Raw genomic sequence first — 21016 nt, 5'->3', positions numbered from 1 at the left:
ATTAAATTTAGTATTTGCAAATAGTCACAACAAGCTTATATGGATCTTTTCTGTTGTTTGTTTTATCCAGTCTGTTGCACCAACTGAATTTCCATACTTTTAAAACCTGTGTCATTTCCTTTCCTTCCACTTAAACTGAAAATCTGATACTGTTCATTCACCATTAAAATTGATCTTTTTTATGTCACTTGCATCAATTTGTGCCTTTCATGATCTTATTGTGTATATTTTATATATAATAACAATACAAAAGGATATATTGCTGCTCACAACATAGAGGAGGCACCAAGTGGGAAACAGGCTTGTTATTTTATTGATTTATTTTTTTATTTTATTTATCCATCCGTTGCCAATAAATATTGTATGGATGTTGTCAAGGGTACATGTAAGGCATTTCAAAGAAATGGGACACAAACAATATATACGTAAAAAAGTACAAAACAAAATAATACAATGAAGTTAATAATAATACAATGAAATTAATATAGCCTATATACATCCCTGCTTGTTATTTTAAATGCATAGTCTGTTTTTCATAAGGCTTTAGTTTTGTCCTCCCTAAATGGCAAGTCCTTATACACACAACACTGCTGAAGTATATATTTACATCACACAACAGCTGTCCTGTAAGTATGTAAATGTAATAAATGATTAGGTACAGATAGAGTATTTTCCATTTGCCTTTATAAATATCATCAGAAAAAATTTATTGAACTACATAGTCATTTACAGAATAAAAACATTGTTCTACTAGAAATTTTTTAAATTCTGTTTTAAATTTGTTATCATCTTCAAACTGCCTGATGTTGACTGGCAGTGCATTGTACAGTTTTGCACCGATATGGCTCACATGCCTTTGTGTATTCATTCTTTTTGTTTGCTGAGTATGGAGTGCTGCTCTATTACAGGTATTGTAGTTATGAAAGTCGGCATTTGTCTGAAAATCTGCAATGTGGGTCCTGACATACAATACACATTTGTATATGTATAATGATGGTATAGTGAGTATTCTAAGCTTTTTGAATATGAGTTTGCAGTGTGTCTGTGGATGACTGTGAGTTATTATTCAGATGGCCCTCTTCTACAACAAAAAAATTTGTTTTAGGCACCCCGTTGTGGAACCCCAAAATATTATTCCGTATGTGGCAAGAGATTGAAAATAGCCAAAAAATGCCATTCTGGCACCCTCTGAGGTACAACCATTTGCAATAATTCTGAGGGCAAAACAGGCTGAATTAAGTTTCTGTGCAAGTTTTATTACATGGTCATTAAAATTTAAGTTTTCATCCACATGAATCCCCAGCAATTTTGTGGATGTCACTCTGTCTAAGGCTTTGTCACCCCACACCAGCTCAAGATTTACATTTTGACATCTTTTCCCAAACTGCATATAATTTGTTTTATTTACATTCAATGTCAACCTGTTTGTATTGAACCAAGAGTGGATGTAATTTAGTACTTAATCAGCAGTAGTTGGTAGCAATTGCTTTGGTGCCCTTATTATCACACTAGTATCATCTGCAAATATTATTGCTTTGGCTGCATCATCTGAGGTGTGAAAATCATTTATATAGACAAGAAACAATCTGGGCCCTAGGGTGCTGCCTTGTGGTACTCCTATTTCTACATTTTTTGCCTCTGATACTGAATTTATTTGTTGATGTCAGTCCTACAACCTGTGTTCTGTTTTTTAGGTATGATTCAAACCATTTTTTCCTATCCCATGTATACCCAACACTTCTTTAAAAAAGACTGCTGGATGTTGTTTAACTGCCACCAGCTAAGTCCTTCAATCAGAGGTAGACAAAACACACACACACACACACAAATGGACACTTTTATCTCCATGTGGTAACAGCCTGCTGTGACTGCATCCGAGGTCAGCAATGATCTTCGCTGGAATGGGTAGTGGAGGTAAAATGAGTCATGTACTAGGGAAGGGAATGGGTAGCAGTGTAAGGGTGGGGGAAGATGCCAGCACTGCTTATGGGAGTGTGCAGGAATGTGATGGGGACAGGATAGTGGGCTACTAGGTGAAGCATAAGGAGGTGTCTGAGATAAGCAATGGTCTTTGTTGGGGTGAGTATTTGCGTAGAGAAGAGGTGTGGAGTGGAGAGGGGGATAGATAGCAGGGAAGGAGTGGGGAAAGATGTTAACAATGCCTGCAGGAGTGTGCAGGGACATAGTAGTGGGCTGCTAGAGGTGCAGCATCAGGAGGCTGTGCTTGAGGAGGGGAGAGGGGGGGGGGGGGTAAAGGGTTGAGAAGAGAAGTAGAAATGGAAAAAAGATTATACAGGTGGGCTGGTGGGATAGAAGATGTGTGTAGGGTGGGAGCAGGGAAGAGGATAGGTGGATGGAGGACAGGTGCTAGTGAAGATTATTCAGACAAACGATGTGTTTCAGTGAGAGTTGCCACCTGCACAGTTCGGAAAACCTGGTGTTATTCGAGAGAAGCCATATAGCACAGGCTATGAAGCAGTCTTTGTAGTTGAGCATATTGTGTTGGGTGACATGCTCAGCAACTGTGTGGTCCAGCTGTTTCTTGGCCAAAGTTTGGCAGTGGCCATTCATGCAGATATAGAGCTTGTTGGTGGCAATGCCCACATAGAATCCATCACGGTGATTGCAGTTATGTTCATAGATCACATGGCTACTTTCACAGGTGTCTTTGCCTTTGATAGGATAGAAGATGCCTGTGACAGGACTGTAGTTGGTGGTAGTGGGAGGATTTATTGGACAAGTCATGCATCTAACTCTATTGCAGGGATGTAACAATATTATTGGTGTGACTCGCCGATCTTTCAAAGTACCATCACACATTTACGCGCGTCCTCTACATGTGGTGCTGTCTGCCAGCCATGCAGCAGCAGCGCCAACTAAGCGGCCAGCCAGCCAGCGGCCGCTAGACTCAGACTCATTTATGATTTGACTGTTAAAGTGTACACACGTCTTACTTTGTTTACTCGATCTGTGACTTTCATGTATTGTGTCGTCCTTGAAATATATTTGTTCAGCTTGAAGTTATAACAATTATAAGAAGGAAAGTTGCTACTCACCATGTAGTGGAGATACTGAGTCGCAGACAGGCACAACAAAAAGATTTTCACACTTAAAGCTTTCGGCCATTGGCCTTTGTCAATAATATACACACATATGCACACACAAACTCACGCAAACGCAACTCTCACACACAACTGCAATCTCAGGCAACTGAAACCACACCTGAGACTGCAGTTGTGTGTGTGAGCTGTGTTTGCATGAGTGTGTGTGTACATATGTGTTTCTATTGTTGACAAAGGCCATTGGCTGAAAGATTTAAGTGTGAAAATCTTTTTTTTTTTTTTTTTTTTTTTTTTTTTTTTTTTTTTTTTTTTTTTTTTTTTTTTTTTTTTTTGTGCCTATCTGCGACTCAGCATCTCCACTGTATGGTGAGTAGCAACTTTCCACCTCACAATATTATTACATCCCATCCTGGATTTTCTATTGCAGGGATATGACTTGTAGGGCCAGTGTTTGGGAGCAGGTGTGAATTATGATCAGACAAGGATATTGCACAGGTTGTGGTGGCATACCACTGTGGCAGAGGTGGGGAGGGTATTTCACATTTCAGAACACAACAACTGGTAGTTGAAACCCTGGTGAAGAACGTGATTCAGTTGCTCCAATCCTGGATGGCACTGAGTCACAAGCAGTATGTGCCACTGTGGCCAGACAGTGGATATGTGGGCAATGGTAGATGAATGGGAGGGCAAGACATGTTAGATCTGTCTCTGGACAAGGCTGGGAGGGTAATTTCAGTCTGTAAAGATCTCAGTGAGAACTGTGGCATATTAGGGGTGGGACTTCTTGTCAGTACAGATATGGTGGCCAAGGGTGGATAGGCTGTGTGGAAGGTATTTTTGGTATGGAATTGGTTGAAGCTGTCAAATTAATGGTACTGCTTGTGGTTGGTAGGGGTGAGGTGGGTGGAAGTACTAGTGTAGCCACCTTTGGGGTGGATCTCGACAATGAGGAAGGCAACTTCTTGGACTGAGGAGGACCAAGTGAAGCAGATGGGGGAGGAGGTGTTGAGGTTCTGGGGGCATGTGGATTAAGTATATCTCACACTTAGTCCATATCATGAAGATTTCAGCAACGAATCTGAAACAGGTGGGCCGTTTGGGATTCTGAGTCATTAGGAAGGGTTCCTCTAGATGGTCCATGGAAAGGTTGGTATATGGTGGTGCCTTGTGGCTGCCCATTGCTGTACCACAGATCTGTTTTAGTGATGACTTCAAAGGAGATGCAATTCATGTATAATAAGTTTATGTCTCCTCTACCACACTTTGTTTTCTTCGGCAGTCATATTGTTTCCTTCAGTAAGTATATTCGTTTGATTACACATTCATTTTGAGGCTCAGTACATGTTTCAGATGTAATTTCTGGTCACAAGTTTATTTATTTATGTTTGTGATAATTTCCTACAAAAATATGCAGCATGTCACATTCCAAAAGATTACACAATCTACAAAACAGTATAGAAATAATGACAAATAAAAATAAATTTGTGAATCTTAAATGCTATAAGGGAATGATACCCTAATTACATTACATACAGAATTACATCAAAATATTACACTAAATGAAATTTTATAATGACAGCCAACTAGCTGTGACTAACACATAGCTTGCCTACATGTTTGTTGATTATGGTTATGTCACAGTGCTAAGGACTTCAATAGAAAGTAACACAGAAGACCACATGCATGGCATCACACGTAAGTATGACACTGACAATGAATTTTAAAAATTGTCATTTGTACAAAAAGGAATCGAGTATGGCAAAGTCAAAATTAGTACACCTCTCAGAGCTTAATAGGGACAGGCAGCCATTTTAGTCATCAGCTCACACAGGGTGTTGCACATCTGTTACAGTGAGTTCAGAAATGATCCTGTTCAAGATACGACAGGAAAAATCTGTGACATAACTGCAATGCAAAGTGGTGGGAGACTGTATTGGGACAGATCAAGCAACTGGATCATCCACAAGGGAATGACCTATGCAGTATAAGTTTGAGTGCAGAAGTGTCTTAATTATGGACTAGGATTTTTTGTAGGTCAAGTGGATGATAGAACACCACTTCCCTTAATCTTGGGGCATAACAAAAAGTAGACAAAGTCCTGGCAAAATATGATGTTCAGTTTTACATGTTCTGATGATACCTCATGATAGGGGAAGTACTGGCTAGTGGTCAATTCATAGTTGCAGTGGGTTTGTTGATGTAATTGGAACAAATAATGAATGCAATCTGTTTATGAGTCGACTGGATAGAATGTTGTCCATGAATGGAGACTCTGGCAAGGTTGTCAGTATTTTCAGTTAACACCTTATAATGTTGTGATGCTTCTGGGAACAGTCTTGAACACTTAACTTTCATATTTACTTTTCATCAAATCGACAGTCCTTTAAAAAAAAAAAACTAAAAATACACAACTTTCCTTTTTGAAATATGCCTTGTATCCATCAACAAAGTTTTTGTGGTACAGTAAATAATAAATGAAATAGCCAATTTGTTGGATTTTATCTTTCACTTATTTATTTCTATAAAGACATACACAGATTTATTGTCACAAGATCTCATCCAGGTCTGGCACATTACTGACTGATCTCTTGTGTCTATCACCATTGGTGCTTCTATAACATGCAACAATTACAAAAGTTTTCATATATGATTTGAATTGTACTTAATTAAACTTACAGTTGAAAGCCATGTGCTTTCACAAGACTCATTACAGAACCTAGTTTGAAAAATAGTGGCAAAAAGTTTGATATAATTAGTATATTGAAATAAATTGGTTTTCATATTGAAATTTTGTGAAATATTCACTGCTACAATTGATTGACTACATTCTTTAATTACTCTGTAATTACAACATGAATTTTGATACTAACATGATTTCAGTGTCTTTACATTGAGTTCTATCATTATTATTACTGCTTCTTTGTATCCTGACTTACAAGCAATATTCTCTGTGAGTATTTACATTTGGTCTAATATACTTTATATAATCACTGGCAGGTCGATAGACACACAAACATACACACAAAATTCTAGCTTTCGCAACAAACGGTTGCTTCATCAGGAAAGAGGGAAGGAGAGGGAAAGACGAAAGGAAGTGGGTTTTAAGGGAGAGGGTAAGGAGTCATTCCAATCCCGGGAGTGGAAAGACTTACCTTAGGGGGAAAAAAGGACGGGTATACACTCGCACACACACACATATCCATCCACACATATACAGACACAAGCAGACATATTTAAAGACAAAGAGTTTGGGCAGAGATGTCAGTCGAGGCGGAAGTGCAGAGGCAAAGATGATGTTGAATGACAGGTGAGGTATGAGTGGCGGCAACTTGAAATTAGCGGAGATTGAGGCCAGGTGGGTAACGGGAAGAGAGGATATATTGAAGAGCAAGTTCCCATCTCTGGAGTTCGGATAGGTTGGTGTTGGTGGGAAGTATCCAGATAACCCGGACGGTGTAACACTGTGCCAAGATGTACTGGCCGTGCACCAAGGCATGTTTAACCACAGGGTGATCCTCATTACCAACAAACACTGTCTGCCTGTGTCCATTCATGTGAATGAACAGTTTGTTGCTGGTCATTCCCACATAGAATGCATCACAGTGTAGGCAGGTCAGTTGGTAAATCACGTGGGTGCTTTCACATGTGGCTCTGCCTTTGATCGTGTACACCTTCCGGGTTACAGGACTGGAGTAGGTGGTGGTGGGAGGGTGCATGGGACAGGTTTTACACCGGGGGCAGTTACAAGGATAGGAGCTAGAGGGTAGGGAAGGTGGTTTGGGGATTTCATAGGGATGAACTAACAGGTTACGAAGGTTAGGTGGACGGCGGAAAGACACTCTTGGTGGAGTGGGGAGGATTTCATGAAGGATGGATCTCATTTCAGGGCAGGATTTGAGGAAGTCGTATCCCTGCTGGAGAGCCACATTCAGAGTCTGGTCCAGTCCCGGAAAGTATCCTGTCATAAGTGGGGCACTTTTGTGGTTCTTCTGTGGGGGATTCTGGGTTTGAGGGGATCAGAAAGTGGCTCTGGTTATTTGCTTCTGCACCAGGTCGGGAGGGTAGTTGCGGGATGCGAAAGCTGTTGTCAGGTTGTTGGTGTAATGGTTCAGGGATTCCGGACTGGAGCAGATTCGTTTGCCACGAAGACCTAGGCTGTAGGGAAGGGACTTGTGCCATAAAGCTCTTCTCAGTTTAGTCTGTTTCAATACTTCTTCATTAGTTACTCAATCTGCCCATCTAGTTTTCAGTATTCTGCAGTTGCAATAACTTTCATAAAAGACTTCCTACACTTAAATTTGTATTTTATATAATTACAATGTCATTTCTGACCCCAGGATGAGATGGACTCTTCCTTTTTAACCTTTCTCAAACTAAGCCTCCCTCTTCCTCAACTAAGGAACTTGTAAGCTCCTCCCCTACTATACTGTCACTGGGTGTTATCTTTTGTCCTTGTCCAAATGTGTGGGTTGCATAGGCAGCAAGCTCACAAAGTTTACTGGTAGGACCCACACACTAAGATACATCATTCAATAAATTCACATAAAAAATGCAGAAACCTTAGATACACATACATCTCACACATCCCAAGAAATGGAAACAATTTCTTTTTGTATGTAGTTTAATGAAAATGAGATTATTAATGTAAAAAAGAAAACAAAAAAATGATCTCACACAGTCAAACAAAACATTCACAAATATCCCTCAAGGATGCAAAAAAATTAAACAAATACACTTACAAAATAAATCCCGTTACAGTCTGAAAATGGTAAAAAAAAATGTCAAAATGTTGATAGTGATTTCTCAAAAACTTTAGTATATCTGTACAAAACATAACATCAATTGCGATTCAAAAACTCTCAGTGTATGCCACACAATAAAAAAAAGCACAGAAAAACAATAGCTATAATTAATAAACCGTTAGCAAAACTGTGTTGCAATTTTCATGTGTATTTGTAACCATTTAATAAAATAAGGGCTTAATACAACCATTCCTCCCAGAACAATTAAAAAAATTATTAATTTAAGTGAAAAGTGCATCAAAGTATGTGAGTAAAAACAATAAAAAATATCAAACATGACCCTTATAGCATATAACAACAACATATTATCTGATCATTATGCATCACAGTGAGTACAGAAGCATCACAGCAGAAAAATGTATACAGTCTCTGCACTGTAAAATCACATAGATATACATAAAAAGTTCTTCCTGTTGTCTTGTCCACTGCATTTTCATACTGTCAATTTAAAGTTGCACATGAACTTCAACTTATCTCCACACAGAGCTATAACACGTGCAACAATCATGTAGCCATTTTTAAGGACAGTCTAGGTAACATACAATTCTTAACACTATGACTCACAGTTCTGTTGACTTTTTAATACACAGGGAATTTAAACATAACACTGACAGAGCAAAGTCATTCACTTCTATGATATAGCTTTACATTTTCAATATCATTTCCCAGAGTTAATGTATTCTAAAGGTAAATAGTTTGGATGCACAATTTTATTTACATGAAATGACCCAGTACAATAATGATGGAACTTCTGAATTTCATTGGTTATCTCAGAAGTCTTCATATGTGTGCTCATGAGAATTCAGTCATCAACTTTATAAACAACAGGTTTCACTATTTCATCAAGCATCTTCTTTCTTCCATAATCTTTCTTGTTCATGTGTTGTAGGCCCTCATAATGCAGTTCTTCAGTTGAAATATTGTCTCTTGATGGAAAATTTATAAATTGCTTAAAAATACTAGGCAGTATTTTATCAAATAAAACAGTGCAAAGTGACTAACTTGTACCATCATGGCACAGGCTACTTATAATAGTCTCAAAGTCCAATAACTTTTTGTATCACTCTTTAAATTGTTTCCACCATATGCACAAAATAAACATTCGAGTTTACTCTTTACACACTCCATTGGATTGGAAGCTAGTGTATAGTGAGAATTAAGGATATGTTTAACATTACTCTTTCCACATTGCTTCTCTAAATTGTGGACCATGACCACTAAGAAAGGACTGACAAAATAACAAAATAGTCATCTTCTAATTTCTTGAGCAAATTTTTGCTGGTGGCTTTGCATAATGGATAAAACTTTAAATATTTTGAGAACAATTCCAAAATAACCATTATCTGCCATAAAATTTCCTCTGAAACATGGTAGCGGTCAATGCAAGTGCCACCTGGTTTACGTGGGGTTGTACTGTGCATTAGTCCTTGGTGCTGCTCAGGTCACACTTTAGGTATCTGGCATACATTGCATATCTTCAAAATTGTGCAGACTTTCTTCACCATGTTGTTTAGTATACTATACTTCTGTAATTTTAGCATACATTTGCTTAGTCCTATATGTGTGAACGTAACTTACACAAGATCTTCAGTAGCATGTCATGAATACAGACTCTCCATTGATCAGAATTAATATTGTATCTTCGAAACAAAATTCCCTCTTCTTTCAAATAATAGCTTATAAATTTTGTCTCATTCAGACCATTATATTTATACTTCACCATTTTTAAGTAGTTCTCTACATCTTACAAGGATTTGATAGTTTGTAATAATTTCTGGATGAACTTTTCTCCTTCAACAGCTTATATAAAATCTGTATATCTTTCTGTGTTAAAGAATGCCACATTTTGAGATAGGTACAACACTGTCAATAGAGTGTTAATCTTTCCAGGCATATATCTTATTTGAAATCCAATATTTGTATTGTTGGTGCACAGTGCGTAAGATGCTTGTGCACAGGACAACAGCTATTAGGAAAGATAATGCTTTATGGTCAGTCATTATAACTGTATGCTTTCCCAAGAGATACAACTGGAATGTATAAAATCCCCAAGTGATAGTTAATGATTCTCTTTCTGTTACTGTATGCTTTTTCTTCCCTAACCTCAGTGATCGAGTCTCAGGTGCTGTTATTCTGTGTTCCGTACTTCCGTTAAAATCACACATCTGATACAATTCCACATTTATTGCATAATTCCTGGAGCCTGGTCCAAAATAAAAATCAAGTGACAAATCTGGCCGATGTAATAATTTTGCTTCATGCAATTTAGATTTTGTGTGATTGAAAGCTTTTTGCTGTTCTTGTCCCTTCATCCACAATGTACCCATTTTTTTACAGTGTCAGAGGTGTTAGTGTAGATAAGCAATATTTATCGGTGCATTTTCTGTATAAATTTGAGACTCAAAAACGTGATGTTTTACTATTTGGAACATTCTGATGCAGAAAATTTTCTGACAACATCTGTTTTACCTAAATCAGTTTTGATACCTTGTGGCGATATGGTGTGACATAAAAAACTTGATCTAATTTTTTGCAGATTTTCTTCCTCTCCAAGTTAAATGTTACTCCTAATTTTCTGAAAGCTTGCAAAAGTTCATTAGCAGTCTCCAATTATTCTTCACATTATTCGCAACTAATTATTATATATCATTGACATAGATGACAAACTTCTTTAATAATTTTTCCCTTAAAACTTTATCCAGAGCATGCATGAAAGCAGCTGTAGACACATTTAGTACATATAACATTAAACTGATAACTCCCTCTTTTATACAAAAAGTAGTGCATTTCCTGCTTTCCTTATCTAACTTCGCTTGCCAATAACTGCTTATGAGAACAAAGCTGGTAAAATATTTGACACCTTTAAGACATTGCAATAACTCCTCTAAATGTTTTCCTTAGTCTCTGTGATAAAACAGTTCTTTTGACTGATCTCTTGTCTAACACAAATCTCACAGATCCGTACTTTTTATCCACATGTATTGTGTTACAGTTGTAACTACCTTTCAGTAATATTCTGTCACAATATTAATTTAGTTTCAAGATATATAGCTTCATGTTTTGCAGATGATAAAGGATAACTTTTGCTGTGGACTGCCTCATGTCATGTTCTTTTCCTTTCAGTTTACATTTAAAACTTTTAATTAATCCTGGTGCCATAGAAAATACTGTAGGGTAATGATCAAGTACTTTCCCAACAAATCAGACATCTCTTGAATCTTCTTACAAATTTGACAAAGAACAACTTTTGCTTTTTCTCTCTTCTAGGTGCATTTTTCTTCTCTAACATAGTAATGTTTATCTGAGTTTCAAATTCCTCCTTATCCATATTAGTACATCTTAAATTCATATGCACAGAACTCATTTCTTCCTTGTTGATGACCCTCTAAATGAAATTTTCCTTTATCATAACCCTTCTTAATTAATGGATCGCTTGCAGCAAAATCCACTTTACACTTATTCACTGACATGCCATCCATCCTGAAAATACATCCAACAGATAATGTTTGAACAACCAGGAAAATTATCTCGTATTCTTTTCCACTAAAGTTGAACTTCAGTAGTACGTGATTTTTAATTTCCCCCCAACCCTCCTCCCCCCCCCCCCCCCCCCCCCTCAGCACTGACAATGAATATGCCACTCACAGGAAAAGATGGGAAGTGTGCCATCTTGTTTAGCTGTAGATACAATTTATTTAATAGTGTGCAGACCTGACTCTCTCTTTCCAGAAGCCCCCCAACATCAATACTGGAAACATTGATGTCAATGATGGGCATCACATATCTTCAGTAATTACATTGTCTCTCACATCAAGTTACCTCTTACATCACAATCTGTATCAGACAGAATATTATTTATTTAAGTGCTGACTCATTAACTACAGACCAAGTCTTTACTGAAATTTCATTTAATTTAACTGTGACAGTGGGCAGGCATACATTTTTCATTCCCTCCTCTTCTAGCAGTCTGTCTTGAGTTTGTCTATCATTGTTCAGCTGATTATCCTCTTTATATTGATTACACTCATTATATTGTCTGCTATGTTTAAGTGTGGTCCATCTTCCCTTCTACCAAAGTGTTTTCATGGTCAATAATTAACTTCATAGTGCAAAGACAAAGCCAATTTACTGGATTACCTAAATATTTGTTTTCATGCTATTGTTTTCCTAAATATTCTCAAATGGTTACCTACGTCTGTGTGTAATTTGGTGGTGATGATGATGACAATGCTGTGTTAGTTGATTGATGTTCTGTGACCAGTATCACTTTTTAAAAAAAAAAAAAAAAAAAAAAAAAAAGCTTACAACTGTGTTAACTTTCTGTCTTTTTGGGCAGATTTTAGGGAAAGCACTCTGAAATTGTTTGATGAGAATCACTGGATGTACACCACAAACTGATTTGAATTCCTGAAACGTTTTCATTTTTAAATTGTGATCCATAACAATTCCAAGTGTGGCAACAATGAAGTCAATACTCCATTCATTGAATACCATATTAGTTTCATTCTTCAAAACCTTGTGATCAAATTTCACTGTACTATTGACACAATTGCTGGTATCTTTTTAGATTTATCCAAAGCCTTTGATGTAATTGACCATACCATACTCCTTAAGAAGTTAGCAAATAAAGGTATAAGAGGAATTGCAAACAAATGGTTAGAATCTTACCTGTCAAACAGATTTCAAAAAGTTGAAATTAATTTTGAAAAAAAGAATACAACCACCCATCAATCTACTGTCCATTCCTCTGACACAATGCCTATTAGATATGGTGTGCCACAAGGCTCAATCCTGGGACCCATACTGTTTCTGCAATACATTGATGATATAAGCACGAAGCTTGCTACAGGACATACCACACTATTTGCCGATGACATGAGTATACTAATAACAGGTACTGATACAGAGGACCACAACCAAAAAATTAAACCGCTTATGTTGTCACTCAGCAAATGGTTCAACGAGAACAAACTGATTATAAACATACAGAAAACAACGTACATCAACTTCAGACTCTCATCCCAAAAACAAGAAATGCCTGATGTGATTCTAAATAACCAAGAGCTTATGTGTGTGGACTCTGTCAAGTTTCTTGGCATGTGGCTTGAAGAAAATCTTAAGTGGGAGACTCACACAAATTATATCTCAAAAAAGCTCTCAACTGTGTGTTACATTTTAAGGATACTCAAAAAATCAGTCACAAAATCTGTTCTCATACATGTATATTATGCTTACTTCCATTCTACATTACAGTATGGAATCATATTTTGGGGGAACTCACCTGGAGGTAGATATATTTTCAAAATGCAAAAAAAGTCAATACGCATAATATGTAATCTAAGACATAATGAATCATGCAGACAACATTTCAAAACAAATGGCATTATGACACTGCCCTCTGCTTACATTTATAATATCGTCTCATTTGTCAAGTCATACCTGTTAAACAATGACTGCACACTAAAATTCAATGGAGATATTCATAACTATGCAACAAGGCAGCAATCTGACCTACATATGTGTCAGTCCAGAACTACCTGCTACCAAAAAAGTGTTTTAAATGTTGGGATACAAATGTATAACAATTTACCCAATGAAATCAAAGCAACAAAGAACCCAAGAGCCTTCACACATAAGTTAAAAAAATATCTCTTGGACCATTGCTTTTATGCAGTTGATCATTTTTTTGAAAGGGGTTAAAAATGTAAACAATATGATAAATGTTCAGTTAGGTCTGAAAATTATATACTGTGCATGTCTTTGAAATATACTGGATTATTATATACTGTGCATGTCTATGAAATACACTGGACTACTTTACTATTAAATTTGTATTGTCTGTTTATATTTTACCATACAACATTTGTATTTACTGTTTTGTTAAAGATAGCTAACTTCCTCATTGCAAAATAATGTAAAAGCAATTTATTAAAAATTACTTGCAAATATGTTCTCTTGACCTGTCCAATACCGTATGTACAACCTTACAATTCTATGATTTGTATTAACTGTTTTGTTTAAGATAGATAATTTCCTTGCTACAAAATAATGTAAAAATCGATTTGTAAAAATTACTTGTAAATAGTTCTCTTGACCTGTCCAATATCATATGTACAGCTGTACAATACTATGATTGCCTGGATCAATAAAAATACAATACAATACAATTGGATACCACTTTGCTAATGTCATTGCATTTTGTTTCAAGTTCTGTACAGTAAGCTCATACACCACACAGCATTTTTGTTGCAGCATTCACATTGCCAGTCACTTTTGCTTTACAGTAGCAATTTCTTGATTCTGCTGTCAGACCAAATCAGAAGTTTCAGTCTCATTCTCAAGCATGCTGCAACACAACACTTGCCGTACACTGGAATGTGCTGAAACAGGCCCAGAAACAAAGAGCAATGCACAATGCACTCTCAAATTCACAAAACATTATATAAATCAACAATACTTTCAAAAAACCACACACACGGGTTCATCATTTACTAAACTTAGTCAAAACTGGGACACCTGAGGCACACATATATCTCAAAAACTATTAATTCCAAAAGCTAGCAACTGTACATCTTTTTCTTTTATATGTGTCTATCAGCTGTGCTCCACATTTCATAATTTATTAGTTTTCTTGAGCAAATTTTCCTTTGATGCAATAACAGTGTCATTGATATAAAAGCTATAAATGTGAACTTGCAATTCTTCACCTGTCTTCTAAGGCAGTTCATAGCATCATTATTATTTCGCAAGTTCTACATTTCTGTGGAACCCCTAGGTTGGCTTCTACCAGTCATCCATCCTTTTGTAAATAATCCCTGCCTGTACTTTAAAACCATAACTTATTCTATGAACTTGCAGCTTGCTGCAGGTGAAAAATAGATCCGCAACTTGTTTTGTAATTGAAAAAATGGTTGTAGCTCCATCATAAGTTGCACTGAGAAGTATCTTATTTTATTTCTTGATGGCAACTAGTTTCAGTCATCTGTGTCCACTTTCAAACCATCTGTATCATAAGTGTGACAAATACAAGTGATAGCCCATGTACAAAAACTGCCCCTACAGTGATGACTGAAGCAGCACTATGGCCGACTCAAAAACTGTAAACAGAATACACAGGATTGACATTTTTTAGTGTTCTATTTATGGTTGTTGAGTTGCCCATAGAGTCACATTGATAATCACTGCAGGGACAGTATTGTACATAGGCTATTGCCTGTATTTGTAATGTTCGTCCTATGTGCTCTATTTACTGTTGTTAAGTCGGCCATATTGCCACTTTGATCATCACTGCAGGGGCAGTTTTTGTACATAGGCTATCACTTGTATTTGTCACACAATAGTGATGATTTGAAAATGGATATAAGTGTCCAAAACTAGTCATCATCAAGAAATAAAAAAAAGATACTTTTCAATGCAACTTATGACAGAGCTACAACCATTTATTTCAATAACTTCTTCTATTAGTGGATTGGTAATACATCCGACAACACCTACCTTCTGTAGTATTATATACCAGATCTATTGAAGATCTTAATAATTTTGAAGGAACGCCATCTACCTCAGGTACCTTATATCTTTCAGTGATTTGTCAAATTCTTCTCAGAATATCCACTTCTCCATCTCCTTTCCATTTTTCATAATATTGTCACCAAGCTTCTTTTGTTGATGTAGCACTTCTATTTATTTCTATCAACTATTAGCCTTCTCTTCTCTATTTGGTACCAGGTAGACCCTCAGCTCATGATCTTCATACAGGTACTTCCCTTTCCTCCAAAGCTTTCTTTCATTTTCTGTTTCTTCTGTATTATAGTCATGCATACTTCTACAGCTTTTGCATTTCTCCTTTAGCCATTCCTGCTTTGCACCTTTCACTACTGTCAGTCTCATACATTCCATTTCATGCACTGCATTTTTATATTTTCTTATTTCATCAATCAAATTTAACATATATCCTGTGTTATCCAAGTATTTCTACAGGGATTTGCAATTTTTCCTGGATTTTCCTTTTCTGCCTTCACTATTTCATCTCTTAAAAAACTTCACATTTGTCTTTTATTGCATTAATCATCTTCTTTCAGTCAGTCATTGTGCAATGTTCTCATTCAAATTCTCAACAATCTCTTATTGTTTCAACTTATCCAGTTGAAGAGACTTATACCCAACAGAATGAAATCCCGTGCCCCTAAGAACTTTACATGGATCATGACACTGTGTATATAAATCTTGGCTGTGATAATTTGTTTGCTCTGCTGTTTATAGTAATTCAGCCTATTTCTATTTTCTTAATAATTATTAGACCTATTCCTACATTACCCTATTGTGTTTTGTATTGATACCAGTAACCGAGCATCTGATCAGTAATTATATTGTTCCCACCACAGCAATGTAATTCTCACTGTATCTAACTTACAGCCATCAATTTCTCTTTTCAAGCTCTCTAACATACATACATGATTAAGGGATCTAACAGTCCATCAGCCCATTCTCCAACCTGCAGAAGACCAGCTTTCTTTTCTTCTGATGACTGCCACCTCCTCAGCAGTACCCCACCCAGAAATCTGTAAGGAAGTCTATTGTATCTCCAAAATGTTTTGCCCATCATTAAACATTACAGTGGAGCTGCATTTCCCTGTGAAATATATTTACTGTAGCTTCCCCTTGCTTCAGATGCACTATTGTTCAGATGTCAGCACCACTGAGGCACACAAACCACCACCATGAGTACAGGGAATAACTTTATTGTATGACTGAAGGACTGAAAATTCAACCATGTCTTTTTTTCTCAAAATGTTGAGATTTCACCTAATGTGTTTTGAGAGCACTACCTATAAACAATTTAGCACAGAAAGATAATATGTATACCCTTATCCATTGTAACCAGTTGCTTGCAAATGCTTATGTCAACTGAGAAATAATTTTTGTCAAAATGTCACTGGCAACAAAGATTAAAAAGGAAGTGGTGGGCTGGATGGCAGTATGACACTGGGATTGGAATGTTCCATGACAGTAAGGCTATGGGCATAGGGAATGTTCATATACAATGCTGTAGCAGTCCATAATGACAATAATTTAAAAAATAAAAAATAAATAAAAAAACCATTTGGCAGTAATGATTCTGGAACTACGGAAGGCAATGGAGGAACTGATTTTATGTTGGGTGTAGGAAGGCATACAGTAGACAGCTGTTACAGATGTTGATCAACTAAGGTAAAGAATCTTTCTGTGGGAACTTTGAAGCATAATAGAGAGACCCGTAAAGAGGCTGTAGCACAATTAAAATAACTTGTGGCTTTTGATGGTTTTGCATGGAATGAATGGAAAGGAGTGTTATTGGCCAGCACAAGATGAGCACATAACACTTACTTTCATTGTGTGCTCACTAAGTGGCCATCAGTGAAGCACTGGTAAGCAATAAACAAATTGAACAGGGCATTTACATATATGAATATTTTATAAATGTTCACAATTGTGATGTAAGTGGCACAACTACAGGAAACAGTATCATTGCTGTCCTCTTCATTGGATCCAGAATCAGTGCTGCAGCTGATAGAAATGACTCTCTCTACAATTTGTTCCTCCAGTAGCCCTCCAGAGATCCACCATCCCGTGGCTACATTATTGATATGGCTCACAACTCGAGACCAGTGCTGTTGCGTAACACTTGCAATAAATTCTTTTGTAGCATTTCTGTCTCACTGATAATAATTTTTTATTATTTCTTGCCATGTAACTTTTTACCTGTGCTGATATACATATAATAAGATTGAAACGAGTGTGATATGGAGGAAAGCCAATCACACTATACCCTTTCACAGTTGACATTCATTGAACTGTTGGTGGTGTAGGAGGGGAAGCTGGCTTCTTGTTGTTGTTAACTGGGCAACGGTATTTCGTCCTCTCCTCTGAGTCAAACTGATGAAAGTTGCAGGTGTGAATCTTTGGGAGCAAGCAGTTGTAAGTAAGAAGATGGTTTCACATCACAGGTTTAGGATAAGCCCAATGTTTTGAGGAGTTGGTGGAGCTAATGCTGGACTTCTGGAATAGAATTGTAAATCATAATGGTAAATAGTGTTGAGTCCTTCTCAGCATAACAAATAGTAAGGTCAGGATGGGTTTCTCAGCATCAATAGCTGATGTTCCAAACTATGAAGTTGGTGTCAATAGGAAGGGCTATAATGAAGGATGAAAAGTTGAGGTAGAGACATCTCTCTTGCAAAAGTACTTTGAAGCAGCCAAGTGGAAAGGGAGGAGGGTAACAGTTAGAGGGAAGCTGGAAACGGCTAAGACATAGTTTGAGAAAGTCATGTGTGTGCTTGGAGCTTATAGGTGCTGATCTTGAACTGGTCAGTATGCAATATACCAAGCAAATGAGGACAGAGAATGTAATTGTGAAGAGAGTGAGCCAGGGAAAGGAGATCCTTGACAAATCCAGCAAACTTGATCAGGGTTGCAGGGTTGAATGCGAGTCTTTCTGATGGTGTTAGGTTTTCAGGGGTTAATTTGACGACTGACTTGTGAGTCTGGAGAGAGTTTATTTGGAAGTGGTGTATTCTTCCGTATGTGAAGTGTATTTTTGAGGTGTGGAAGGCAGAGTAGGTCAGTAGTGTATTGGTGTAGAAACAAGGGCACCCATATGATAGTTTGTAGTGGCACAGGGGTGGGGAAGATCTGGTGGTATAAGGTATTTTTAATATTTTGGAAGACAAATGGAGACAGAACATAAGAACTTAGTAGCACCATCTGAAGGAAAAAAAGTATGAACTATTATTTCTTTGCTGTTTTGAAATTAAACAAATATTCGAAAAGACAATAAAGACATAAAACTGCAATCATAAAAAATTAGCTTTTGGTAAGAATGGATGGGGTACACAGAAAAAAAGGAATATATTTGCAGATCTGAAGACCTAAGAAAAAGACATCAGTATAATAAGATAATGATGAAGTCACTCATGTAGAATGAACAAAGACCGTTAGAATGACCAAGGAGAAGACTGAAAGGCTAACAATGTGATTAAGTTGTAAACATTGTAACAGGCTTCCGAGTGTAATTTGTAGAGAGAGAAAAAAGAAGCAAGGGTAGGAGACAAAAATGAAGAAGAGATTCCTTCTTATGGAAAAGAGAAAAAGGATTCAGGTGGTGTGAAGAGGTCAAAAAAAGAGGCAAAGGCTGTGGCAAGTTATGTACAACTCAAATAAAGCTCTACTTGGTTTATCTTCTCATTCTCCTTACTACCTTGTTCTGCTCAATTTGTTTCATCTGTTAAAGACAAGTGAAGCTATAGGTTAAAGAGACTTTGATGCAATAATTATTTAGGAGCTTTGTTATGAAAAATATTTTATTTATTTGTTTTCGTTCTCATTCCAGAGCACAGAGAAAGATGACAATGAAGATAAGACCAATAGTCTAAAGACACCAGTTCCAAGTGAATGGAAACTTGCAGCTGTTATATTAGACCGTACTGGTGTTTACATAATGACTCTTACTTACATAATCCTACTTGCAGTTACAATTCCAAAATACTGATCTTGTGTATGGTTAATACATCCTTGTGTGAAAGTAGAATGAAGATCATCACAATAATGTATGAAATATGTTTGAGGTTGTCAAACTGTAGATGGCAGATTTAAATAAAATGTACATCATTTTGAAGTTTTCAAAATTTTTCATCTCAAGATGTAACATAGATGCATTTTATACTCATTTATTAACTCATTTTAACTGAAATAGAGATCAGAAGTGATACATATTTGCTTCAATAGATAACGAGTGTTCCTCTTTTCATGTTATGCTTATATGAAATCAGATTTTTTATTGCTTCTTGTAAATATAAGAATACAAGGTAATACTGTACATAAAATTTAGCCATAGAATTTAGAACATAACTGTCTTCTTTGTTGACTACAAACTGATAATGACATGAGTACATAGTCTCTCCATCTTCTGGCATGTTGATAGTTCATGTTGGATATTAACATAAAAATTATGCTCTCATCAGCATACATCATCTGCATTACCAGGAAGATAAGTGCTCTCAGTGTGATGCTCAGCCACACAGATTGATAACAATTGCGCTTACTTTGTGTTATCCTCCAGTTTGTTACACAAGTTATGTTCAGTAGAAATCTAGGCCTGCAATACTGATAGATGACATCTCCAACATTATAGCCTCATCAAAGCATATTCAAAATTAATAATTTTATAAATAATTAACTCAGCAAGGTAATTTCTGGAGCACAAAAGCTACACATCATCACCACATGCCAGTGATGGAGATAGAAATTCTTGAGAGAAAACTGAAATACTTAGCTTTGGTAACAACATGTGATTGTGCTGAATCCTCTGTAAAATAAAATGACACTAAATGTTTTTATTTTCTGTTCATTGTGCCAGTTGACAATTAGCCTTCGGCCGGCCGGTGTGGCCGTGCGGTTCTAAGCACTTCAGTTTGGAACCGCGTGACCGCTATGGTCGCAGGTTCGAATCCTGCCTCGGGCATGGATGTGTGTGACGTCCTTAGGTTAGTTAGGCTTAAGTAGTTCTAAGTTCTGGGGGACTGATGACCTCAGTAGTTAAGTCCCATAGTGCTCAGAGCCATTTGAACCAATTAGCCTTCACCATTTCTGTCCTAAGTCACAAAAACACCAAAGACAAGACCTCATGGCTTCTGCCACTTACGTAGGAACAAAAATATGATAGTCAGCTTGAAACATGGCATTTTTGTTTAGTTCATTTACAGTTAATTATTTGTTATTTCAGTAATTTTACTTTGTTTTTTTTTTTTTACTTTGTATATTCCTGATTTAAAATTAAAATTAAAATTTTTTGTCACTTAAAAATTTAAAATTAAAATTTTTTGTCACCTTCTTCAGTAATACAGCTTAAAATTCAAATTTAGTACATTGTTTTTTATTTTCTGGAATATGATAAATAATTCTGCTAATATGGATTTCAACACTCACTGACGTGAATACAGTGATTTAATATGATGTTAAATGACTAATCTATTGTACTTGTTTCGCAAAATCACAGTTTATTTAAAATTTTAGTAATTACATTACGTAAGTATGAAGTTCCCCACACTAGCGTATTTTTATTAGATGTTATTAATTTTTTAAATTACATATTCTAGTTGTGAAATAAAGGAAAATTTT

The 21016-nt window shown here is 36.5% G+C and overlaps 1 protein-coding gene across 3 annotated transcripts in view; it reads left to right on the top strand.

The window, feature by feature from the left end:
• LOC124616757 (acetylcholine receptor subunit alpha-like) overlaps positions 1–20231 on the top strand; it is a 279424-nt gene extending 259193 nt beyond the window's left edge. For all 3 annotated transcript variants that reach the window (XM_047145142.1, XM_047145139.1, XM_047145140.1), the window contains one exon: positions 19230–20231. In XM_047145142.1, coding sequence (XP_047001098.1) covers positions 19230–19388 — 159 coding nt within the window. In that variant the 3' untranslated portion in view covers positions 19389–20231. The remainder of the gene's footprint in view (positions 1–19229) is intronic.
• The last annotated feature ends 785 nt before the right edge of the window (positions 20232–21016 follow it).

This window comes from Schistocerca americana, chromosome 5, assembly GCF_021461395.2.
Source record: "Schistocerca americana isolate TAMUIC-IGC-003095 chromosome 5, iqSchAmer2.1, whole genome shotgun sequence".
In the NCBI taxonomy this organism is placed as follows: Eukaryota; Metazoa; Arthropoda; class Insecta; order Orthoptera; family Acrididae; genus Schistocerca; species Schistocerca americana.
Note: the sequence above shows the minus strand (reverse complement) of the source record. Positions and strands in the feature narration are given on the sequence as shown.